The sequence below is a fragment of the Siphateles boraxobius genome, unplaced genomic scaffold (assembly GCF_051911475.1).
Source record: "Siphateles boraxobius isolate OS27281-9 unplaced genomic scaffold, OSU_SipBor_1 218, whole genome shotgun sequence".
NCBI lineage: Eukaryota > Metazoa > Chordata > Actinopteri > Cypriniformes > Leuciscidae > Siphateles > Siphateles boraxobius.
In genome coordinates, this window is record NW_027508831.1 from 7,501 (window position 1) to 35,000 (window position 27,500).

The 27,500-nt window shown below is 32.1% G+C and overlaps 1 protein-coding gene across 1 annotated transcript in view; it reads left to right on the plus strand.

Annotated features, from left to right (window-relative positions):
• The window catches only part of LOC143746300 (protein zer-1 homolog), a 30,800-nt gene that overhangs the window by 68 nt on the left and 3,232 nt on the right, over window positions 1–27,500 (plus strand). Inside the window, exons 1-5 of the mRNA XM_077238145.1 lie at window positions 1–91; window positions 23,009–23,251; window positions 24,835–24,985; window positions 25,813–26,249; window positions 27,359–27,500. The exon at window positions 1–91 is cut by the window's left edge and continues 68 nt beyond it; the exon at window positions 27,359–27,500 is cut by the window's right edge and continues 32 nt beyond it. Of these exons, the coding sequence (XP_077094260.1) occupies window positions 23,088–23,251; window positions 24,835–24,985; window positions 25,813–26,249; window positions 27,359–27,500 (894 nt within the window). The 5' untranslated portion in view covers window positions 1–91; window positions 23,009–23,087. The remainder of the gene's footprint in view (window positions 92–23,008; window positions 23,252–24,834; window positions 24,986–25,812; window positions 26,250–27,358) is intronic.

Sequence of the window (27,500 nt, forward strand, 5' to 3'; positions counted from 1 at the left end):
GTTGTGTTGACATCAGAGCGCCGGAGATCATCAATAGATCATGTTCATATTTCTGCGTTTCTTGTGAATCGAAGCGGTGTACCGGCGTCAGGTAAGAGACACACGCACGCGCCGCGCGCGACAGACGCTGTCAATCACTGAGCGACTATATTAAACTCTCGCGTTTCATTGAGCTGCTAACGGCTAGCCCGCGCGCTAACACTCTTCACAAGATCAACACTGATACCAACATAAACACATCTACACAACAGGAGCGTCAACGGCACTATTAAACCTAATGGACACTGAATATAAGTTCCGCTTCATTAGAAAGCGCGAGCTGGTGTTTATCAGGAGTGTTTCCCCGGGCAGTGCGTGTAAACAACCGCGCAACCGCAACTAGAGCAACACATAAAAACACTGGAATATAAAAGAGTGGAATTGTGATTAGAGCTGATGATGATGATGTGTGTGTGTGTGTGTGTGTGTGTGTGTGTGTCAATGTTGCAATATTCATCAGTTATGAAACTAATTCAGTTCAATGTTGATTCAATTTAGTTCAATGTTGATTCAATTCAGTTGGGTAATGGTATGTGTGGGTCAATGTTACAATATCCATTAATTATTAAATTAATTCAATTCAGTTCAAAGTTGATTCAATTTAGTTGGATAATGATGTGTGTGTGCCTGTCAATGTTACAATATTAGTCAGTTACGAAATTAATTCAATTCAGTTCAATAAAATTGTCTATGCTGCAAAACGAATCAATTATGAAACATATTCAGTTCAATAACAGTGTCAATGCTGCAAAACGAATCAATTATGAAACTAATTCAGTTCAGTTCAATAACAGTGTCAATGCTGCAAAACAAATCAATTATGAAACTAATTCAGTTCAGTTCAATAACAGTGTCAATGCTGCAAAACGAATCAATTATGAAACTAATTCAGTTCAGTTCAATAACAGTGTCAATGCTGCAAAACAAATCAATTATGAAACTAATTCAATTCAGTTCAATAACAGTGTCAATGCTGCAAAACGAATCAATTATGAAACTAATTCAATTCAGTTCAATAACAGTGTCAATGCTGCAAAACGAATCAATTATGAAACTAATTCAATTCAGTTCAATAACAGTGTCAATGCTGCAAAACGAATCAATTATGAAACTAATTCAGTTCAGTTCAATAACAGTGTCAATGCTGCAAAACGAATCAATTATGAAACTAATTCAATTCAGTTCAATAACAGTGTCAATGCTGCAAAACGAATCAATTATGAAACTAATTCAATTCAGTTCAATAACAGTGTCAATGCTGCAAAACAAATCAATTATGAAATCAATTCAATTCAGTTCAATAACAGTGTCAATGCTGCAAAACAAATCAATTATGAAACTAATTCAATTCAGTTCAATAACAGTGTCAATGCTGCAAAACGAATGAATTATGAAACTAATTCAGTTCAATAACAGTGTCAATGCTGCAAAACGAATCAATTATGAAACTAATTCAATTCAGTTCAATAACTGTCAATGCTGCAAAACAAATCAATTATGAAACTAATTCAATTCAGTTCAATAACAGTGTCAATGCTGCAAAACAAATCAATTATGAAACTAATTCAATTCAGTTCAATAACAGTGTCAATGCTGGAAAACAAATCAATTATGAAACTAATTCAATTCAGTTCAATAACAGTGTCAATGCTGCAAAACAAATCAATTATGAAACTAATTCAATTCAGTTCAATAACAGTGTCAATGCTGCAAAACGAATCAATTATGAAACTAATTCAATTCAGTTCAATAACAGTGTCAATGCTGCAAAACGAATCAATTATGAAATCAATTCAATTCAGTTCAATAACAGTGTCAATGCTGCAAAACAAATCAATTATGAAACTAATTCAATTCAGTTCAATAACAGTGTCAATGCTGCAAAACAAATCAATTATGAAACTAATTCAATTCAGTTCAATAACAGTGTCAATGCTGCAAAACGAATCAATTATGAAACTAATTCAATTCAGTTCAATAACAGTGTCAATGCTGCAAAACGAATCAATTATGAAATCAATTCAATTCAGTTCAATAACAGTGTCAATGCTGCAAAACAAATCAATTATGAAACTAATTCAATTCAGTTCAATAACAGTGTCAATGCTGCAAAACAAATCAATTATGAAACTAATTCAATTCAGTTCAATAACAGTGTCAATGCTGCAAAACAAATCAATTATGAAACTAATTCAATTCAGTTCAATAACAGTGTCAATGCTGCAAAACAAATCAATTATGAAACTAATTCAATTCAGTTCAATAACAGTGTCAATGCTGCAAAACAAATCAATTATGAAACTAATTCAATTCAGTTCAATAACAGTGTCAATGCTGCAAAACGAATCAATTATGAAATCAATTCAATTCAGTTCAATAACAGTGTCAATGCTGCAAAACAAATCAATTATGAAACTAATTCAATTCAGTTCAATAACAGTGTCAATGCTGCAAAACGAATCAATTATGAAATCAATTCAATTCAGTTCAATAACAGTGTCAATGCTGCAAAACAAATCAATTATGAAACTAATTCAGTTCAATAACAGTGTCAATGCTGCAAAACAAATCAATTATGAAACTAATTCAGTTCAATAACAGTGTCAATGCTGCAAAACAAATCAATTATGAAACTAATTCAATTCAGTTCAATAACAGTGTCAATGCTGCAAAACAAATCAATTATGAAACTAATTCAATTCAGTTCAATAACAGTGTCAATGCTGCAAAACAAATCAATTATGAAATCAATTCAATTCAGTTCAATAACAGTGTCAATGCTGCAAAACAAATCAATTATGAAATCAATTCAATTCAGTTCAATAACAGTGTCAATGCTGCAAAACAAATCAATTATGAAACTAATTCAATTCAGTTCAATAACAGTGTCAATGCTGCAAAACAAATCAATTATGAAACTAATTCAATTCAGTTCAATAACAGTGTCAATGCTGCAAAACAAATCAATTATGAAATCAATTCAATTCAGTTCAATAACAGTGTCAATGCTGCAAAACAAATCAATTATGAAACTAATTCAGTTCAATAACAGTGTCAATGCTGCAAAACAAATCAATTATGAAATCAATTCAATTCAGTTCAATAACAGTGTCAATGCTGCAAAACAAATCAATTATGAAACTAATTCAATTCAGTTCAATAACAGTGTCAATGCTGCAAAACAAATCAATTATGAAACTAATTCAATTCAGTTCAATAACAGTGTCAATGCTGCAAAACAAATCAATTATGAAACTAATTCAATTCAGTTCAATAACAGTGTCAATGCTGCAAAACAAATCAATTATGAAACTAATTCAATTCAGTTCAATAACAGTGTCAATGCTGCAAAACAAATCAATTATGAAACTAATTCAATTCAGTTCAATAACAGTGTCAATGCTGCAAAACGAATCAATTATGAAATCAATTCAATTCAGTTCAATAACAGTGTCAATGCTGCAAAACAAATCAATTATGAAACTAATTCAATTCAGTTCAATAACAGTGTCAATGCTGCAAAACGAATCAATTATGAAATCAATTCAATTCAGTTCAATAACAGTGTCAATGCTGCAAAACAAATCAATTATGAAACTAATTCAGTTCAATAACAGTGTCAATGCTGCAAAACAAATCAATTATGAAACTAATTCAGTTCAATAACAGTGTCAATGCTGCAAAACAAATCAATTATGAAACTAATTCAATTCAGTTCAATAACAGTGTCAATGCTGCAAAACAAATCAATTATGAAACTAATTCAATTCAGTTCAATAACAGTGTCAATGCTGCAAAACAAATCAATTATGAAATCAATTCAATTCAGTTCAATAACAGTGTCAATGCTGCAAAACAAATCAATTATGAAACTAATTCAATTCAGTTCAATAACAGTGTCAATGCTGCAAAACAAATCAATTATGAAACTAATTCAATTCAGTTCAATAACAGTGTCAATGCTGCAAAACAAATCAATTATGAAACTAATTCAATTCAGTTCAATAACAGTGTCAATGCTGCAAAACAAATCAATTATGAAATCAATTCAATTCAGTTCAATAACAGTGTCAATGCTGCAAAACGAATCAATTATGAAATCAATTCAGTTCAATAACAGTGTCAATGCTGCAAAACAAATCAATTATGAAACTAATTCAATTCAGTTCAATAACAGTGTCAATGCTGCAAAACAAATCAATTATGAAACTAATTCAATTCAGTTCAATAACAGTGTCAATGCTGCAAAACAAATCAATTATGAAACTAATTCAATTCAGTTCAATAACAGTGTCAATGCTGCAAAACAAATCAATTATGAAACTAATTCAATTCAGTTCAATAACAGTGTCAATGCTGCAAAACAAATCAATTATGAAACTAATTCAATTCAGTTCAATAACAGTGTCAATGCTGCAAAACAAATCAATTATGAAACTAATTCAATTCAGTTCAATAACAGTGTCAATGCTGCAAAACAAATCAATTATGAAACTAATTCAATTCAGTTCAATAACAGTGTCAATGCTGCAAAACAAATCAATTATGAAACTAATTCAATTCAGTTCAATAACAGTGTCAATGCTGCAAAACAAATCAATTATGAAACTAATTCAATTCAGTTCAATAACAGTGTCAATGCTGCAAAACAAATCAATTATGAAACTAATTCAATTCAGTTCAATAACAGTGTCAATGCTGGAAAACGAATCAATTATGAAACTAATTCAATTCAGTTCAATAACAGTGTCAATGCTGGAAAACGAATCAATTATGAAACTAATTCAATTCAGTTCAATAACAGTGTCAATGCTGGAAAACAAATCAATTATGAAACTAATTCAATTCAGTTCAATAACAGTGTCAATGCTGCAAAACAAATCAATTATGAAACTAATTCAATTCAGTTCAATAACAGTGTCAATGCTGGAAAACGAATCAATTATGAAACTAATTCAATTCAGTTCAATAACAGTGTCAATGCTGCAAAACAAATCAATTATGAAACTAATTCAATTCAGTTCAATAACAGTGTCAATGCTGCAAAACAAATCAATTATGAAACTAATTCAATTCAGTTCAATAACAGTGTCAATGCTGCAAAACAAATCAATTATGAAACTAATTCAATTCAGTTCAATAACAGTGTCAATGCTGCAAAACAAATCAATTATGAAATCAATTCAATTCAGTTCAATAACTGTCAATGCTGCAAAACAAATCAATTATGAAACTAATTCAATTCAGTTCAATAACAGTGTCAATGCTGCAAAACGAATCAATTATGAAATCAATTCAATTCAGTTCAATAACAGTGTCAATGCTGCAAAACAAATCAATTATGAAACTAATTCAATTCAGTTCAATAACAGTGTCAATGCTGCAAAACGAATCAATTATGAAATCAATTCAATTCAGTTCAATAACAGTGTCAATGCTGCAAAACAAATCAATTATGAAACTAATTCAGTTCAATAACAGTGTCAATGCTGCAAAACAAATCAATTATGAAACTAATTCAGTTCAATAACAGTGTCAATGCTGCAAAACAAATCAATTATGAAACTAATTCAATTCAGTTCAATAACAGTGTCAATGCTGCAAAACAAATCAATTATGAAATCAATTCAATTCAGTTCAATAACAGTGTCAATGCTGCAAAACAAATCAATTATGAAACTAATTCAGTTCAATAACAGTGTCAATGCTGCAAAACAAATCAATTATGAAACTAATTCAATTCAGTTCAATAACAGTGTCAATGCTGCAAAACAAATCAATTATGAAACTAATTCAATTCAGTTCAATAACAGTGTCAATGCTGCAAAACAAATCAATTATGAAACTAATTCAATTCAGTTCAATAACAGTGTCAATGCTGGAAAACGAATCAATTATGAAACTAATTCAATTCAGTTCAATAACAGTGTCAATGCTGGAAAACGAATCAATTATGAAACTAATTCAATTCAGTTCAATAACAGTGTCAATGCTGGAAAACAAATCAATTATGAAACTAATTCAATTCAGTTCAATAACAGTGTCAATGCTGCAAAACAAATCAATTATGAAACTAATTCAATTCAGTTCAATAACAGTGTCAATGCTGGAAAACGAATCAATTATGAAACTAATTCAATTCAGTTCAATAACAGTGTCAATGCTGCAAAACAAATCAATTATGAAACTAATTCAATTCAGTTCAATAACAGTGTCAATGCTGCAAAACAAATCAATTATGAAATCAATTCAGTTCAATAACAGTGTCAATGCTGCAAAACAAATCAATTATGAAACTAATTCAATTCAGTTCAATAACAGTGTCAATGCTGCAAAACAAATCAATTATGAAATCAATTCAGTTCAATAACAGTGTCAATGCTGCAAAACAAATCAATTATGAAACTAATTCAATTCAGTTCAATAACAGTGTCAATGCTGGAAAACAAATCAATTATGAAACTAATTCAGTTCAATAACAGTGTCAATGCTGCAAAACGAATCAATTATGAAACTAATTCAATTCAGTTCAATAACTGTCAATGCTGCAAAACAAATCAATTATGAAACTAATTCAATTCAGTTCAATAACAGTGTCAATGCTGCAAAACAAATCAATTATGAAACTAATTCAATTCAGTTCAATAACAGTGTCAATGCTGCAAAACAAATCAATTATGAAACTAATTCAATTCAGTTCAATAACAGTGTCAATGCTGCAAAACGAATCAATTATGAAACTAATTCAATTCAGTTCAATAACAGTGTCAATGCTGCAAAACGAATCAATTATGAAATCAATTCAATTCAGTTCAATAACAGTGTCAATGCTGCAAAACAAATCAATTATGAAACTAATTCAATTCAGTTCAATAACAGTGTCAATGCTGCAAAACAAATCAATTATGAAACTAATTCAATTCAGTTCAATAACAGTGTCAATGCTGCAAAACAAATCAATTATGAAATCAATTCAATTCAGTTCAATAACAGTGTCAATGCTGCAAAACAAATCAATTATGAAGCTAATTCAATTCAGTTCAATAACAGTGTCAATGCTGCAAAACGAATCAATTATGAAATCAATTCAATTCAGTTCAATAACAGTGTCAATGCTGCAAAACAAATCAATTATGAAACTAATTCAATTCAGTTCAATAACAGTGTCAATGCTGCAAAACAAATCAATTATGAAACTAATTCAATTCAGTTCAATAACAGTGTCAATGCTGCAAAACAAATCAATTATGAAACTAATTCAATTCAGTTCAATAACAGTGTCAATGCTGCAAAACGAATCAATTATGAAATCAATTCAATTCAGTTCAATAACAGTGTCAATGCTGCAAAACAAATCAATTATGAAACTAATTCAATTCAGTTCAATAACAGTGTCAATGCTGCAAAACGAATCAATTATGAAATCAATTCAATTCAGTTCAATAACAGTGTCAATGCTGCAAAACAAATCAATTATGAAACTAATTCAATTCAGTTCAATAACAGTGTCAATGCTGGAAAACGAATCAATTATGAAACTAATTCAATTCAGTTCAATAACAGTGTCAATGCTGGAAAACGAATCAATTATGAAACTAATTCAATTCAGTTCAATAACAGTGTCAATGCTGGAAAACGAATCAATTATGAAACTAATTCAATTCAGTTCAATAACAGTGTCAATGCTGGAAAACAAATCAATTATGAAACTAATTCAATTCAGTTCAATAACAGTGTCAATGCTGCAAAACAAATCAATTATGAAATCAATTCAGTTCAATAACAGTGTCAATGCTGCAAAACAAATCAATTATGAAATCAATTCAGTTCAATAACAGTGTCAATGCTGCAAAACAAATCAATTATGAAACTAATTCAGTTCAATAACAGTGTCAATGCTGCAAAACAAATCAATTATGAAACTAATTCAGTTCAATAACAGTGTCAATGCTGCAAAACAAATCAATTATGAAACTAATTCAGTTCAATAACAGTGTCAATGCTGCAAAACAAATCAATTATGAAACTAATTCAATTCAGTTCAATAACAGTGTCAATGCTGCAAAACAAATCAATTATGAAATCAATTCAATTCAGTTCAATAACAGTGTCAATGCTGCAAAACGAATCAATTATGAAACTAATTCAGTTCAATAACAGTGTCAATGCTGCAAAACAAATCAATTATGAAACTAATTCAATTCAGTTCAATAACAGTGTCAATGCTGCAAAACAAATCAATTATGAAACTAATTCAATTCAGTTCAATAACAGTGTCAATGCTGCAAAACAAATCAATTATGAAACTAATTCAATTCAGTTCAATAACAGTGTCAATGCTGCAAAACAAATCAATTATGAAACTAATTCAATTCAGTTCAATAACAGTGTCAATGCTGGAAAACGAATCAATTATGAAACTAATTCAATTCAGTTCAATAACAGTGTCAATGCTGGAAAACGAATCAATTATGAAACTAATTCAATTCAGTTCAATAACAGTGTCAATGCTGGAAAACGAATCAATTATGAAACTAATTCAATTCAGTTCAATAACAGTGTCAATGCTGGAAAACAAATCAATTATGAAACTAATTCAATTCAGTTCAATAACAGTGTCAATGCTGCAAAACAAATCAATTATGAAACTAATTCAATTCAGTTCAATAACAGTGTCAATGCTGCAAAACAAATCAATTATGAAATCAATTCAGTTCAATAACAGTGTCAATGCTGCAAAACAAATCAATTATGAAACTAATTCAATTCAGTTCAATAACAGTGTCAATGCTGCAAAACAAATCAATTATGAAACTAATTCAGTTCAATAACAGTGTCAATGCTGCAAAACAAATCAATTATGAAACTAATTCAGTTCAATAACAGTGTCAATGCTGCAAAACAAATCAATTATGAAACTAATTCAGTTCAATAACAGTGTCAATGCTGCAAAACAAATCAATTATGAAACTAATTCAATTCAGTTCAATAACAGTGTCAATGCTGCAAAACAAATCAATTATGAAATCAATTCAATTCAGTTCAATAACAGTGTCAATGCTGCAAAACAAATCAATTATGAAACTAATTCAGTTCAATAACAGTGTCAATGCTGCAAAACAAATCAATTATGAAACTAATTCAATTCAGTTCAATAACAGTGTCAATGCTGCAAAACAAATCAATTATGAAACTAATTCAATTCAGTTCAATAACAGTGTCAATGCTGCAAAACAAATCAATTATGAAACTAATTCAATTCAGTTCAATAACAGTGTCAATGCTGCAAAACAAATCAATTATGAAACTAATTCAATTCAGTTCAATAACAGTGTCAATGCTGGAAAACGAATCAATTATGAAACTAATTCAATTCAGTTCAATAACAGTGTCAATGCTGGAAAACGAATCAATTATGAAACTAATTCAATTCAGTTCAATAACAGTGTCAATGCTGGAAAACAAATCAATTATGAAACTAATTCAATTCAGTTCAATAACAGTGTCAATGCTGCAAAACAAATCAATTATGAAACTAATTCAATTCAGTTCAATAACAGTGTCAATGCTGGAAAACGAATCAATTATGAAACTAATTCAATTCAGTTCAATAACAGTGTCAATGCTGCAAAACAAATCAATTATGAAACTAATTCAATTCAGTTCAATAACAGTGTCAATGCTGCAAAACAAATCAATTATGAAATCAATTCAGTTCAATAACAGTGTCAATGCTGCAAAACAAATCAATTATGAAACTAATTCAATTCAGTTCAATAACAGTGTCAATGCTGCAAAACAAATCAATTATGAAATCAATTCAGTTCAATAACAGTGTCAATGCTGCAAAACAAATCAATTATGAAACTAATTCAATTCAGTTCAATAACTGTCAATGCTGCAAAACAAATCAATTATGAAACTAATTCAATTCAGTTCAATAACAGTGTCAATGCTGCAAAACAAATCAATTATGAAACTAATTCAATTCAGTTCAATAACAGTGTCAATGCTGCAAAACAAATCAATTATGAAACTAATTCAATTCAGTTCAATAACAGTGTCAATGCTGCAAAACAAATCAATTATGAAACTAATTCAATTCAGTTCAATAACAGTGTCAATGCTGCAAAACAAATCAATTATGAAACTAATTCAATTCAGTTCAATAACAGTGTCAATGCTGCAAAACGAATCAATTATGAAATCAATTCAATTCAGTTCAATAACAGTGTCAATGCTGCAAAACAAATCAATTATGAAACTAATTCAATTCAGTTCAATAACAGTGTCAATGCTGCAAAACAAATCAATTATGAAACTAATTCAATTCAGTTCAATAACAGTGTCAATGCTGCAAAACAAATCAATTATGAAACTAATTCAATTCAGTTCAATAACAGTGTCAATGCTGGAAAACGAATCAATTATGAAACTAATTCAATTCAGTTCAATAACAGTGTCAATGCTGGAAAACGAATCAATTATGAAACTAATTCAATTCAGTTCAATAACAGTGTCAATGCTGGAAAACAAATCAATTATGAAACTAATTCAATTCAGTTCAATAACAGTGTCAATGCTACAAAACAAATCAATTATGAAACTAATTCAATTCAGTTCAATAACAGTGTCAATGCTGGAAAACGAATCAATTATGAAACTAATTCAATTCAGTTCAATAACAGTGTCAATGCTGCAAAACAAATCAATTATGAAACTAATTCAATTCAGTTCAATAACAGTGTCAATGCTGCAAAACAAATCAATTATGAAATCAATTCAGTTCAATAACAGTGTCAATGCTGCAAAACAAATCAATTATGAAACTAATTCAATTCAGTTCAATAACAGTGTCAATGCTGCAAAACAAATCAATTATGAAATCAATTCAGTTCAATAACAGTGTCAATGCTGCAAAACAAATCAATTATGAAACTAATTCAATTCAGTTCAATAACAGTGTCAATGCTGGAAAACAAATCAATTATGAAACTAATTCAGTTCAATAACAGTGTCAATGCTGCAAAACGAATCAATTATGAAACTAATTCAATTCAGTTCAATAACTGTCAATGCTGCAAAACAAATCAATTATGAAACTAATTCAATTCAGTTCAATAACAGTGTCAATGCTGCAAAACAAATCAATTATGAAACTAATTCAATTCAGTTCAATAACAGTGTCAATGCTGCAAAACAAATCAATTATGAAACTAATTCAATTCAGTTCAATAACAGTGTCAATGCTGCAAAACGAATCAATTATGAAACTAATTCAATTCAGTTCAATAACAGTGTCAATGCTGCAAAACGAATCAATTATGAAATCAATTCAATTCAGTTCAATAACAGTGTCAATGCTGCAAAACAAATCAATTATGAAACTAATTCAATTCAGTTCAATAACAGTGTCAATGCTGCAAAACAAATCAATTATGAAACTAATTCAATTCAGTTCAATAACAGTGTCAATGCTGCAAAACAAATCAATTATGAAATCAATTCAATTCAGTTCAATAACAGTGTCAATGCTGCAAAACAAATCAATTATGAAGCTAATTCAATTCAGTTCAATTACAGTGTCAATGCTGCAAAACGAATCAATTATGAAATCAATTCAATTCAGTTCAATAACAGTGTCAATGCTGCAAAACAAATCAATTATGAAACTAATTCAATTCAGTTCAATAACAGTGTCAATGCTGCAAAACAAATCAATTATGAAACTAATTCAATTCAGTTCAATAACAGTGTCAATGCTGCAAAACAAATCAATTATGAAACTAATTCAATTCAGTTCAATAACAGTGTCAATGCTGCAAAACGAATCAATTATGAAATCAATTCAATTCAGTTCAATAACAGTGTCAATGCTGCAAAACAAATCAATTATGAAACTAATTCAATTCAGTTCAATAACAGTGTCAATGCTGCAAAACGAATCAATTATGAAACTAATTCAATTCAGTTCAATAACAGTGTCAATGCTGGAAAACGAATCAATTATGAAACTAATTCAATTCAGTTCAATAACAGTGTCAATGCTGGAAAACGAATCAATTATGAAACTAATTCAATTCAGTTCAATAACAGTGTCAATGCTGCAAAACGAATCAATTATGAAACTAATTCAATTCAGTTCAATAACAGTGTCAATGCTGCAAAACGAATCAATTATGAAACTAATTCAATTCAGTTCAATAACAGTGTCAATGCTGCAAAACGAATCAATTATGAAACTAATTCAATTCAGTTCAATAACAGTGTCAATGCTGCAAAACGAATCAATTATGAATCAATTCAATTCAGTTCAATAACAGTGTCAATGCTGCAAAACAAATCAATTATGAAACTAATTCAATTCAGTTCAATAACAGTGTCAATGCTGCAAAACAAATCAATTATGAAACTAATTCAATTCAGTTCAATAACAGTGTCAATGCTGCAAAACGAATCAATTATGAAATCAATTCAATTCAGTTCAATAACAGTGTCAATGCTGCAAAACAAATCAATTATGAAACTAATTCAATTCAGTTCAATAACAGTGTCAATGCTGCAAAACGAATCAATTATGAAATCAATTCAATTCAGTTCAATAACAGTGTCAATGCTGCAAAACAAATCAATTATGAAACTAATTCAATTCAGTTCAATAACAGTGTCAATGCTGCAAAACAAATCAATTATGAAACTAATTCAATTCAGTTCAATAACAGTGTCAATGCTGCAAAACAAATCAATTATGAAACTAATTCAATTCAGTTCAATAACAGTGTCAATGCTGCAAAACGAATCAATTATGAAACTAATTCAATTCAGTTCAATAACTGTCAATGCTGCAAAACATATCAATTATGAAACTAATTCAATTCAGTTCAATAACAGTGTCAATGCTGCAAAACAAATCAATTATGAAACTAATTCAATTCAGTTCAATAACAGTGTCAATGCTGCAAAACAAATCAATTATGAAACTAATTCAATTCAGTTCAATAACAGTGTCAATGCTGCAAAACAAATCAATTATGAAACTAATTCAATTCAGTTCAATAACAGTGTCAATGCTGCAAAACAAATCAATTATGAAACTAATTCAATTCAGTTCAATAACAGTGTCAATGCTGGAAAACGAATCAATTATGAAACTAATTCAATTCAGTTCAATAACAGTGTCAATGCTGCAAAACAAATCAATTATGAAACTAATTCAGTTCAATAACAGTGTCAATGCTGCAAAACAAATCAATTATGAAACTAATTCAGTTCAATAACAGTGTCAATGCTGCAAAACAAATCAATTATGAAACTAATTCAATTCAGTTCAATAACAGTGTCAATGCTGCAAAACAAATCAATTATGAAATCAATTCAATTCAGTTCAATAACAGTGTCAATGCTGCAAAACAAATCAATTATGAAACTAATTCAGTTCAATAACAGTGTCAATGCTGCAAAACAAATCAATTATGAAACTAATTCAATTCAGTTCAATAACAGTGTCAATGCTGCAAAACAAATCAATTATGAAACTAATTCAATTCAGTTCAATAACAGTGTCAATGCTGCAAAACAAATCAATTATGAAACTAATTCAATTCAGTTCAATAACAGTGTCAATGCTGGAAAACGAATCAATTATGAAACTAATTCAATTCAGTTCAATAACAGTGTCAATGCTGGAAAACGAATCAATTATGAAACTAATTCAATTCAGTTCAATAACAGTGTCAATGCTGGAAAACAAATCAATTATGAAACTAATTCAATTCAGTTCAATAACAGTGTCAATGCTGCAAAACAAATCAATTATGAAACTAATTCAATTCAGTTCAATAACAGTGTCAATGCTGGAAAACGAATCAATTATGAAACTAATTCAATTCAGTTCAATAACAGTGTCAATGCTGCAAAACAAATCAATTATGAAACTAATTCAATTCAGTTCAATAACAGTGTCAATGCTGCAAAACAAATCAATTATGAAATCAATTCAGTTCAATAACAGTGTCAATGCTGCAAAACAAATCAATTATGAAACTAATTCAATTCAGTTCAATAACAGTGTCAATGCTGCAAAACAAATCAATTATGAAATCAATTCAGTTCAATAACAGTGTCAATGCTGCAAAACAAATCAATTATGAAACTAATTCAATTCAGTTCAATAACAGTGTCAATGCTGGAAAACAAATCAATTATGAAACTAATTCAGTTCAATAACAGTGTCAATGCTGCAAAACGAATCAATTATGAAACTAATTCAATTCAGTTCAATAACTGTCAATGCTGCAAAACAAATCAATTATGAAACTAATTCAATTCAGTTCAATAACAGTGTCAATGCTGCAAAACAAATCAATTATGAAACTAATTCAATTCAGTTCAATAACAGTGTCAATGCTGCAAAACAAATCAATTATGAAACTAATTCAATTCAGTTCAATAACAGTGTCAATGCTGCAAAACGAATCAATTATGAAACTAATTCAATTCAGTTCAATAACAGTGTCAATGCTGCAAAACGAATCAATTATGAAATCAATTCAATTCAGTTCAATAACAGTGTCAATGCTGCAAAACAAATCAATTATGAAACTAATTCAATTCAGTTCAATAACAGTGTCAATGCTGCAAAACAAATCAATTATGAAACTAATTCAATTCAGTTCAATAACAGTGTCAATGCTGCAAAACAAATCAATTATGAAATCAATTCAATTCAGTTCAATAACAGTGTCAATGCTGCAAAACAAATCAATTATGAAGCTAATTCAATTCAGTTCAATAACAGTGTCAATGCTGCAAAACGAATCAATTATGAAATCAATTCAATTCAGTTCAATAACAGTGTCAATGCTGCAAAACAAATCAATTATGAAACTAATTCAATTCAGTTCAATAACAGTGTCAATGCTGCAAAACAAATCAATTATGAAACTAATTCAATTCAGTTCAATAACAGTGTCAATGCTGCAAAACAAATCAATTATGAAACTAATTCAATTCAGTTCAATAACAGTGTCAATGCTGCAAAACGAATCAATTATGAAATCAATTCAATTCAGTTCAATAACAGTGTCAATGCTGCAAAACAAATCAATTATGAAACTAATTCAATTCAGTTCAATAACAGTGTCAATGCTGCAAAACGAATCAATTATGAAATCAATTCAATTCAGTTCAATAACAGTGTCAATGCTGCAAAACAAATCAATTATGAAACTAATTCAATTCAGTTCAATAACAGTGTCAATGCTGGAAAACGAATCAATTATGAAACTAATTCAATTCAGTTCAATAACAGTGTCAATGCTGGAAAACGAATCAATTATGAAACTAATTCAATTCAGTTCAATAACAGTGTCAATGCTGGAAAACGAATCAATTATGAAACTAATTCAATTCAGTTCAATAACAGTGTCAATGCTGCAAAACGAATCAATTATGAAACTAATTCAATTCAGTTCAATAACAGTGTCAATGCTGCAAAACGAATCAATTATGAAATCAATTCAATTCAGTTCAATAACAGTGTCAATGCTGCAAAACAAATCAATTATGAAACTAATTCAATTCAGTTCAATAACAGTGTCAATGCTGCAAAACAAATCAATTATGAAACTAATTCAATTCAGTTCAATAACAGTGTCAATGCTGCAAAACGAATCAATTATGAAATCAATTCAATTCAGTTCAATAACAGTGTCAATGCTGCAAAACAAATCAATTATGAAACTAATTCAATTCAGTTCAATAACAGTGTCAATGCTGCAAAACGAATCAATTATGAAATCAATTCAATTCAGTTCAATAACAGTGTCAATGCTGCAAAACAAATCAATTATGAAACTAATTCAATTCAGTTCAATAACAGTGTCAATGCTGCAAAACAAATCAATTATGAAACTAATTCAATTCAGTTCAATAACAGTGTCAATGCTGCAAAACAAATCAATTATGAAACTAATTCAATTCAGTTCAATAACAGTGTCAATGCTGCAAAACGAATCAATTATGAAACTAATTCAATTCAGTTCAATAACTGTCAATGCTGCAAAACAAATCAATTATGAAACTAATTCAATTCAGTTCAATAACAGTGTCAATGCTGCAAAACAAATCAATTATGAAACTAATTCAATTCAGTTCAATAACAGTGTCAATGCTGCAAAACAAATCAATTATGAAACTAATTCAATTCAGTTCAATAACAGTGTCAATGCTGCAAAACAAATCAATTATGAAATCAATTCAATTCAGTTCAATAATAGTGTCAATGCTGCAAAACAAATCAATTATGGAATCAATTATGAAATCAATTCAATTCAGTTCAATAACAGTGTCAATGCTGCAAAACAAACGAATTATGAAATCAATTCAGTTCAATTCAGTTCAATAACAGTGTCAATGCTGCAAAACAAATCAATTATGAATTCAATTCAGTTCAATAACAGTGTCAATGCTGCAAAACAAATCAATTATGAAATCAATTCAATTCAGTTCAATAACAGTGTCAATGCTGCAAAACAAATCAATTATGAAATCAATTCAATTCAGTTCAATAACAGTGTCAATGCTGCAAAACAAATCAATTATGAAATCAATTCAGTTCAATAACAGTGTCAATGCTGCAAAACAAATCAATTATGAATTCAATTCAGTTCAATAACAGTGTCAATGCTGCAAAACAAATCAATTATGAAATCAATTCAGTTCAATAACAGTGTCAATGCTGCAAAACAAATCAATTATGAATTCAATTCAGTTCAATAACAGTGTCAATGCTGCAAAACAAATCAATTATGAAATCAATTCAATTCAGTTCAATAACAGTGTCAATGCGGCAAAACAAATCAATTATGAAATCAATTCAATTCAGTTCAATAACAGTGTCAATGCTGCAAAACAAATCAATTATGAAATCAATTCAATTAAGTTCAATTCAGTTCAATAACATTGTCTATGCTGCAAAACGAATCAATTATGAAATCAATTCAATTCAGTTCAATAACAGTGTCAATGCTGCAAAACAAACGAATTATGAAATCAATTCAATTCAGTTCAATTCAGTTCAATAACAGTGTCAATGCTGCAAAACAAATCAATTATGAACTCAATTCAGTTCAATAACAGTGTCAATGCTGCAAAACAAATCAATTATGAAATCAATTCAATTCAGTTCAATAACAGTGTCAATGCTGCAAAACAAATCAATTATGAAATCAATTCAATTCAGTTCAATAACAGTGTCAATGCTGCAAAACAAATCAATTATGAAACTAATTCAATTCAGTTCAATAACAGTGTCAATGCTGCAAAACAAATCAATTATGAAATCAATTCAATTCAGTTCAATAACAGTGTCAATGCTGCAAAACAAATCAATTATGAAATCAATTCAATTCAGTTCAATAACAGTGTCAATGCTGCAAAACAAATCAATTATGAAATCAATTCAATTCAGTTCAATAACAGTGTCAATGCTGCAAAACAAACGAATTATGAAATCAATTCAATTCAGTTCAATTCAGTTCAATAACAGTGTCAATGCTGCAAAACAAATCAATTATGAAATCAATTCAATTCAGTTCAATAACAGTGTCAATGCTGCAAAACAAATCAATTATGAAATCAATTCAATTCAGTTCAATTCAGTTCAATAACAGTGTCAATGCTGCAAAACAAATCAATTATGAAACTAATTCAATTCAGTTCAATAACAGTGTCAATGCTGCAAAACAAATCAATTATGAAACTAATTCAATTCAGTTCAATAACAGTGTCAATGCTGCAAAACGAATGAATTATGAAATCAATTCAGTTCAATAACAGTGTCAATGCTGCAAAACGAATGAATTATGAAATCAATTCAGTTCAATAACAGTGTCAATGCTGCAAAACAAATCAATTATGAAACTAATTCAATTCAGTTCAATAACAGTGTCAATGCTGCAAAACAAATCAATTATGAAACTAATTCAATTCAGTTCAATAACAGTGTCAATGCTGCAAAACGAATGAATTATGAAATCAATTAAGTTCAATTCCATTCAGTTCAATAACAGTGTCAATGCTGCAAAATGAATCAATTATGAAACTAATTCAATTCAGTTCAATAACAGTGTCAATGCTGCAAAACGAATGAATTATGAAATCAATTCAATTCAGTTCAATAACAGTGTCAGTGCTGCAAAATGAATCAATTATGAAACTAATTCAATTCAGTTCAATAACAGTGTCAATGCTGGAAAACGAATCAATTATGAAACTAATTCAATTCAGTTCATTAACAGTGTCAATGCTGCAAAACGAATCAATTATGAAACTAATTCAATTCAGTTCAATAACAATGTCAATGACGCTAAACGAATCAATTATGAAACTAATTCAGTTCAATAACAGTGTCAATGCTGCAAAACAAATCAATTATGAAATCAATTAAATTCAGTTCAATAACAGTGTCAATGCTGCAAAACGAATGAATTATGAAACTAATTCAATTCAGTTCAATAACAGTGTCAGTGACGCAAAACGAATGAATTATGAAACTAATTCAATTCAGTTCAATAACAATGTCAATGACGCTAAACGAATCAATTATGAAACTAATTCAGTTCAATAACAGTGTCAATGCTGCAAAACAAATCAATTATGAAATCAATTAAATTCAGTTCAATAACAGTGTCAATGCTGCAAAACAAATCAATTATGAAATCAATTCAATTCAGTTCAATAACAGTGTCAGTGCTGCAAAATGAATCAATTATGAAACTAATTCAATTCAGTTCAATAACAGTGTCAATGCTGCAAAACAAATCAATTATGAAACTAATTCAATTCAGTTCAATAACAGTGTCAATGACGCTAACCGAATCAATTATGAAACTAATTCAGTTCAGTTCAATAACAGTGTCAATGCTGCAAAACAAATCAATTATGAAACTAATTCAATTCAGTTCAATAACAGTGTCAATGCTGCAAAACAAATCAATTATGAAACTAATTCAATTCAGTTCAATAACAGTGTCAATGCTGGAAAACGAATCAATTATGAAACTAATTCAATTCAGTTCAATAACAGTGTCAATGCTGCAAAACAAATCAATTATGAAATCAATTCAATTAAGTTCAATAACAGTGTCAATGCTGCAAAACAAATCAATTATGAAACTAATTCAATTCAGTTCAATAACAGTGTCAATGCTGGAAAACGAATCAATTATGAAACTAATTCAATTCAGTTCAATAACAGTGTCAATGCGGCAAAACAAATCAATTATGAAATCAATTCAATTCAGTTCAATAACAGTGTCAATGCTGCAAAACAAATCAATTATGAAATCAATTCAATTAAGTTCAATTCAGTTCAATAACATTGTCTATGCTGCAAAACAAATCAATTATGAAATCAATTCAATTCAGTTCAATAACAGTGTCAATGCTGCAAAACAAATCAATTATGAAATCAATTCAATTAAGTTCAATTCAGTTCAATAACATTGTCTATGCTGCAAAACGAATCAATTATGAAATCAATTCAATTCAGTTCAATAACAGTGTCAATGCTGCAAAACAAACGAATTATGAAATCAATTCAGTTCAATTCAGTTCAATAACAGTGTCAATGCTGCAAAACAAATCAATTATGAACTCAATTCAGTTCAATAACAGTGTCTATGCTGCAAAACAAATCAATTATGAAATCAATTCAATTCAGTTCAATTCAGTTCAATAACAGTGTCAATGCTGCAAAACAAATCAATTATGAACTCAATTCAGTTCAATAACAGTGTCTATGCTGCAAAACAAATCAATTATGAAATCAATTCAATTCAGTTCAATTCAGTTCAATAACAGTGTCAATGCTGCAAAACAAATCAATTATGAAATCAATTCAATTCAGTTCAATAACAGTGTCAATGCTGCAAAACAAATCAATTATGAAATCAATTCAATTCAGTTCAATAACAGTGTCAATGCTGCAAAACAAATCAATTATGAAACTAATTCAATTCAGTTCAATAACAGTGTCAATGCTGCAAAACAAATCAATTATGAAACTAATTCAATTCAGTTCAATAACAGTGTCAATGCTGCAAAACAAATCAATTATGAAACTAATTCAATTCAGTTCAATAACAGTGTCAATGCTGCAAAACAAATCAATTATGAAATCAATTCAATTCAGTTCAATAATAGTGTCAATGCTGCAAAACAAATCAATTATGGAATCAATTATGAAATCAATTCAATTCAGTTCAATAACAGTGTCAATGCTGCAAAACAAACGAATTATGAAATCAATTCAGTTCAATTCAGTTCAATAACAGTGTCAATGCTGCAAAACAAATCAATTATGAATTCAATTCAGTTCAATAACAGTGTCAATGCTGCAAAACAAATCAATTATGAAATCAATTCAATTCAGTTCAATAACAGTGTCAATGCTGCAAAACAAATCAATTATGAAATCAATTCAATTCAGTTCAATAACAGTGTCAATGCTGCAAAACAAATCAATTATGAAATCAATTCAGTTCAATAACAGTGTCAATGCTGCAAAACAAATCAATTATGAATTCAATTCAGTTCAATAACAGTGTCAATGCTGCAAAACAAATCAATTATGAAATCAATTCAGTTCAATAACAGTGTCAATGCTGCAAAACAAATCAATTATGAATTCAATTCAGTTCAATAACAGTGTCAATGCTGCAAAACAAATCAATTATGAAATCAATTCAATTCAGTTCAATAACAGTGTCAATGCGGCAAAACAAATCAATTATGAAATCAATTCAATTCAGTTCAATAACAGTGTCAATGCTGCAAAACAAATCAATTATGAAATCAATTCAATTAAGTTCAATTCAGTTCAATAACATTGTCTATGCTGCAAAACGAATCAATTATGAAATCAATTCAATTCAGTTCAATAACAGTGTCAATGCTGCAAAACAAACGAATTATGAAATCAATTCAATTCAGTTCAATTCAGTTCAATAACAGTGTCAATGCTGCAAAACAAATCAATTATGAACTCAATTCAGTTCAATAACAGTGTCAATGCTGCAAAACAAATCAATTATGAAATCAATTCAATTCAGTTCAATAACAGTGTCAATGCTGCAAAACAAATCAATTATGAAATCAATTCAATTCAGTTCAATAACAGTGTCAATGCTGCAAAACAAATCAATTATGAAACTAATTCAATTCAGTTCAATAACAGTGTCAATGCTGCAAAACAAATCAATTATGAAATCAATTCAATTCAGTTCAATAACAGTGTCAATGCTGCAAAACAAATCAATTATGAAATCAATTCAATTCAGTTCAATAACAGTGTCAATGCTGCAAAACAAATCAATTATGAAATCAATTCAATTCAGTTCAATAACAGTGTCAATGCTGCAAAACAAACGAATTATGAAATCAATTCAATTCAGTTCAATTCAGTTCAATAACAGTGTCAATGCTGCAAAACAAATCAATTATGAAATCAATTCAATTCAGTTCAATAACAGTGTCAATGCTGCAAAACAAATCAATTATGAAATCAATTCAATTCAGTTCAATTCAGTTCAATAACAGTGTCAATGCTGCAAAACAAATCAATTATGAAACTAATTCAATTCAGTTCAATAACAGTGTCAATGCTGCAAAACAAATCAATTATGAAACTAATTCAATTCAGTTCAATAACAGTGTCAATGCTGCAAAACGAATGAATTATGAAATCAATTCAGTTCAATAACAGTGTCAATGCTGCAAAACGAATGAATTATGAAATCAATTCAGTTCAATAACAGTGTCAATGCTGCAAAACAAATCAATTATGAAACTAATTCAATTCAGTTCAATAACAGTGTCAATGCTGCAAAACAAATCAATTATGAAACTAATTCAATTCAGTTCAATAACAGTGTCAATGCTGCAAAACGAATGAATTATGAAATCAATTAAGTTCAATTCCATTCAGTTCAATAACAGTGTCAATGCTGCAAAATGAATCAATTATGAAACTAATTCAATTCAGTTCAATAACAGTGTCAATGCTGCAAAACGAATGAATTATGAAATCAATTCAATTCAGTTCAATAACAGTGTCAGTGCTGCAAAACAAATCAATTATGAAACTAATTCAATTCAGTTCAATAACAGTGTCAATGCTGCAAAACAAATCAATTATGAAACTAATTCAATTCAGTTCAATAACAGTGTCAATGCTGCAAAACAAATCAATTATGAAACTAATTCAATTCAGTTCAATAACAGTGTCAGTGCTGCAAAATGAATCAATTATGAAACTAATTCAATTCAGTTCAATAACAGTGTCAATGCTGGAAAACGAATCAATTATGAAACTAATTCAATTCAGTTCATTAACAGTGTCAATGCTGCAAAACGAATCAATTATGAAACTAATTCAATTCAGTTCAATAACAGTGTCAGTGACGCAAAACGAATGAATTATGAAACTAATTCAATTCAGTTCAATAACAATGTCAATGCTGCAAAACGAATCAATTATGAAACTAATTCAGTTCAATAACAGTGTCAATGCTGCAAAACAAATAAATTATGAAATCAATTCAATTCAGTTCAATAACAGTGTCAGTGCTGCAAAATGAATCAATTATGAAACTAATTCAATTCAGTTCAATAACAGTGTCAATGCTGCAAAACGAATCAATTATGAAACTAATTCAATTCAGTTCAATAACAGTGTCAATGACGCTAACCGAATCAATTATGAAACTAATTCAGTATAGTTCAATAACAGTGTCAATGTCCCAAAGTTCATTAATTATGAAAGAAATTCAATTCAGTTCAATATGTTTTGAAGTTCCTCAGTTACGAGCTCTATAAAGTCAGTAGAGAACATGATTCAGCTCAGTGTGTTCTGGCCTGATAGAGTCAGTGGGATCATTAATATCAGTGTGTTGTTCTGGTCGCTCAGGTGGAGTTTGTTCTGGTCCATCTCGATGTGCGGCGCTGAGACCCGGGCCGCAGTCCTGCAGTTCTGATCGAGCGTCGTCATGGCGATGGCAGTGGGGGACGACCCGGAGAGCCTGATGTCCCTGGTCACCGTGTTCTGCCTGAAGAACCTGCGCAGAACCATGTGCTACAGCGAGCAGAACCGGCTCCGCCTGCGGCCCGACGTGTTCCTGCCCAGCGAGATCTGCGACCGGCTGGTGCACGCGTACGTGTGTGTGTGTGTCTGAGTGTGTGTGTCTGAGTGTGTGTGTGTGTGTGTGAGTGAGTGTGTGTCTGAGTGTCTGAGTGTGTGTGTGTGTGTGTGTGTGTGTGTGTGTGTGTGTGTGTGTGTGTGTGTGTGTGCGGGCCGACGTGTTCCTGCCCAGCGAGATCTGCGACCGGCTGGTGCACGCGTACGTGTGTGTGTGTGTGTCTGAGTGTGTGTGTGTGTCTGAGTGTGTGTGTGTGTGTGTGAGTGAGTGTGTGTCTGAGTGTGTGTGTGTGTGTGTGTGTGTGTGTGCGGCCCGACGTGTTCCTGCCCAGCGAGATCTGCGACCGGCTGGTGCACGCGTACGTGTGTGTGTGTGTCTGAGTGAATCTGTGTGTCTGAGTGTGTGTGTGTGTGTCTGAGTGTGTGTGTGTGTGTCTGAGTGTGTGTGTGTGTGTGTGTGTCTGAGTGTGTGTGTGTGTCTGAGTGAATGTGTGTGTCTGAGTGTGTGTGTGTGTGTGTGTCTGAGTGTGTGTGTGTCTGAGTGTGTGTGTGTGTGTCTGAGTGTGTGTGTGTGTGTGAGTGTGTGTGTGTGTCTGAGTGTGTGTGTGTGTCTGTCTGAGTGTGTGTGTGTCTGAGTGTGTGTGTCTGAGTGTGTGTGTCTGAGTGTGTGTGTCTGAGTGTGTGTGTCTGAGTGTGTGTGTCTGAGTGTGTGTGTCTGAGTGTGTGTCTGAGTGTGTGTCTGAGTGTGTGTCTGAGTGTGTGTCTGAGTGTGTGTCTGAGTGTGTGTCTGAGTGTGTGTCTGAGCGTGTGTGTCAGTGTGTCTGAGCGTGTGTGTGTGTGTGTGTCTGAGTGTGTGTGTGTGTGTCTGAGTGTGTGTGTGTGTGAGTGTGTGTGTGTGTCTGAGTGTGTGTGTGTGTCTGTCTGAGTGTGTGTGTGTCTGAGTGTGTGTGTCTGAGTGTGTGTGTCTGAGTGTGTGTGTCTGAGTGTGTGTCTGAGTGTGTGTCTGAGTGTGTGTCTGAGTGTGTGTCTGAGTGTGTGTCTGAGTGTGTGTCTGAGCGTGTGTGTCAGTGTGTCTGAGCGTGTGTGTGTGTGTGTGTGTGTCTGAGTGTGTGTGTGTGTGTCTGAGTGTGTGTGTGTGTGTGAGTGTGTGTGTGTGTCTGTCTGAGTGTGTGTGTGTCTGAGTGTGTGTGTCTGAGTGTGTGTGTCTGAGTGTGTGTGTCTGAGTGTGTGTCTGAGTGTGTGTCTGAGTGTGTGTCTGAGTGTGTGTCTGAGTGTGTGTCTGAGCGTGTGTGTCAGTGTGTCTGAGCGTGTGTGTGTGTGTGTGTGTCTGAGTGTGTGTGTGTGTGTCTGAGTGTGTGTGTGTGTGTGAGTGTGTGTGTGTGTCTGTCTGAGTGTGTGTGTGTCTGAGTGTGTGTGTCTGAGTGTGTGTGTCTGAGTGTGTGTGTCTGAGTGTGTGTGTCTGAGTGTGTGTCTGAGTGCGTGTCTGAGTGCGTGTCTGAGTGCGTGTCTGAGTGCGTGTCTGAGTGCGTGTGTCAGTCTGTGAGTGTGTCTGAGTGTGTGAGGTGCTCTGAGGCTGACGCTGATGCTTTGATTGACAGGTATGTGGATCTGGTGCACACTGATAGTGAGTTCGAGCCGCTGGACGGGTTCTTCCAGCTCTTCAGTGACCCGCGCAGCACCAGAGTCACACGCCTACACCTGAGGGACGACTTCATCCGGGACCGGGACCTGGAGGCCCTCGCAAAACAGGTGAGGAACCAGCACTGGGCTGATGGATGCATGTGGGCGTGGCACTTACACATGGAGGCGGGGCCTAGCCTGAGCAGGGGCGGGGTTTAAGAGGCCAGTTATTATGACATTCAAAGGTCAAAACAGCGTATAAAATGACATGCGTGGATAATCATTCACAATAAAGTGCATTTAGACAGTGTGAATTCTGACTTTAAATGCTTTTCTCAAGTGCGTCACATGGAGGGAGTCGAAATACTTTCACTCTCAGCCTTTGTTCTTTCATTATGGTGGTGTAATAAGAGAGATCAGGTGAGATGATCACCTGACCGACACACTTGAACTTTCATTTAGTCCTGCGGTGTGTTAATGATACTGAACACGTTTCAGTTCAAAGCAGGTGAAAAAATAATCCATGTGTCTCTAGAATATAATTCACCTTTACTTTGAGTTTAGAATAGGGATTTTTCCATCCAAATAAACCGCATTCTCAAGTAAATTCAACCATTAAATACAGTGAAGTTCTAGTTAAAGAATAATCGAGGCATGTTAGCATAGTTTTTCCTCGAAATCATTAAGTGATATATTGTATAGCAAATCTCAATTGGTTGATTGTTTATATCGTCTAAAAATACAACAATGCTATTATTTATCTCGGACTATATGGCATTAAGATATTATAAACATTAGCATCATGATTTTCTGAAACGATGTGTATTGTGAAAAGCATTATACAAATAAATCTGACTTGATTGATGATTTATGAATTGAATGTTTGAACTGTTCAGTTTCAAGGAACTGATTGGCTGTTGATGTGTGTGTGTGTGTGTGTGTGTGTGTGTGTGCAGGATCTGATGGAGCTGCAGCTGAGCTCCTGCACGCGTGTGACGGCTCGAGGCCTGCGGACGCTGCTCAGCTTCAGGCACTCTCTGCTGTCGCTCAGCCTCTTCGGCTCCTCCAGCCTCTTCTTCAGGCCGGCGTGTGAGGAGGAGGAGGAGGAGGAGGAGGAGGAGGACGTGCGCACACACACGCTGGACCGCAGCTTCAGCTTCCAGGGCTTCAGGCGTCTGCGCGTGCTGAACGTGGGCGGCCTGACGCCGGAGCTGGACGTGGAGTCGCTGCTGACGCCGCTGCCCTCGCTGAGCTCGCTCGACCTCTCCGGCGCGCGCGTCCCTCGCCCCGCCTTCCTCGCGCAGTGGCGGGAGCGGCTGGCGTCGCTGGTGCTGTATAACGTGGAGCTGACGGAGGAGCTCGTACACACACTGCTGCTGATGAGCAAACTCCGGTGAGGACACACACACGCGGGGTTTAGCGAGTCCGATTCCAGTTGTGCTTATCCATTACGATTCTTCATTTTGATTCCAATAAGTGTGACAGATACATTTCTGATTAACAAAGTAATTTTCAATAATGTTTCTTGATCATCAAATCATCATATTATAGTGATTTCTGAAGGATCATGTGACACTGAAGACTGGAGTAATGATGCTGAAAATTCAGCTTTGATCACAGGAATAAATTACACTTTACTTTATATTCACATAGAAAACAGCTGATTTACATTATAATAATATTTCACTGTTTTTACTGTATTTTTGATTAGTTGCGCTTCGGTCAAAGTTTTTTTTTTTTTTTTTTTTTTTTTTTTTTTTGAAATTTTTTCTTCATCGGAATGGTACGAAACTTTGTAAAGGTTTTGGCACTTGCTAAAAAAATGCATGATTCATGATTGGAACAGGTTAAATAGTCCTGAAAACAATATTCACACTTGTGTTTCTCGCGGTCAGAAACGAGCGCATTGTAAATGAATGAGAGTTTCCTCTAGTGGAAGCGTTTGGAACTGCAGCCGAACAACATCTCACTGAACGCTCATTTACTGAGATATCAGCTCACATGTGGAGCACAACTGCCTTACATTTATGGCTTTGCTTAAATAAAACGTGTTTTTAAAAATATATATTTCATATGAAAATTTTAAATAGTATTTTTGTGCATTTTTCATAACAATACAATTAAAGTTCTGTTACTTTTTTAAACTTCTTTCACTTCAGCAATAATCTGCCAAGTGTCTCTATGTGATCAAACTTCAGTCTGTGCTTTAAAGCGTTCAAGATTTACCACAGTTTCATCTGGAGGGTGAAACCAGGTCTATGCTCAAAAAGTGAATAAATGCATTATAAAAATAATTTAGTATAAAAAAGCCCCTAAAAATTCAAAATCATATATCAAACTAAAAAATAGTTTTAAATTTCATTTACAAAAAAAGAGAAAATTCTGTACGCTTTGACCGGCTTCGTGAAGAACGGCACGCAAAGGTTTAACAAACTCTTCGATTAACAACATTAGATCATCTGAAGGAGTGAACGCTTGACGGGCGATCACATGTTTCCTCAGACACCTGGATATCTCCCGGGAGAATCAGAGATCGTCCAAGTTTAAGATGACGAGGAAGATCTTGAGTAGCCTCGCGCAGAGTTTGGTGGATCTGGTGTCGCTGGACATCTCTGGACACATCATGCTGGACAACGTCACGGTG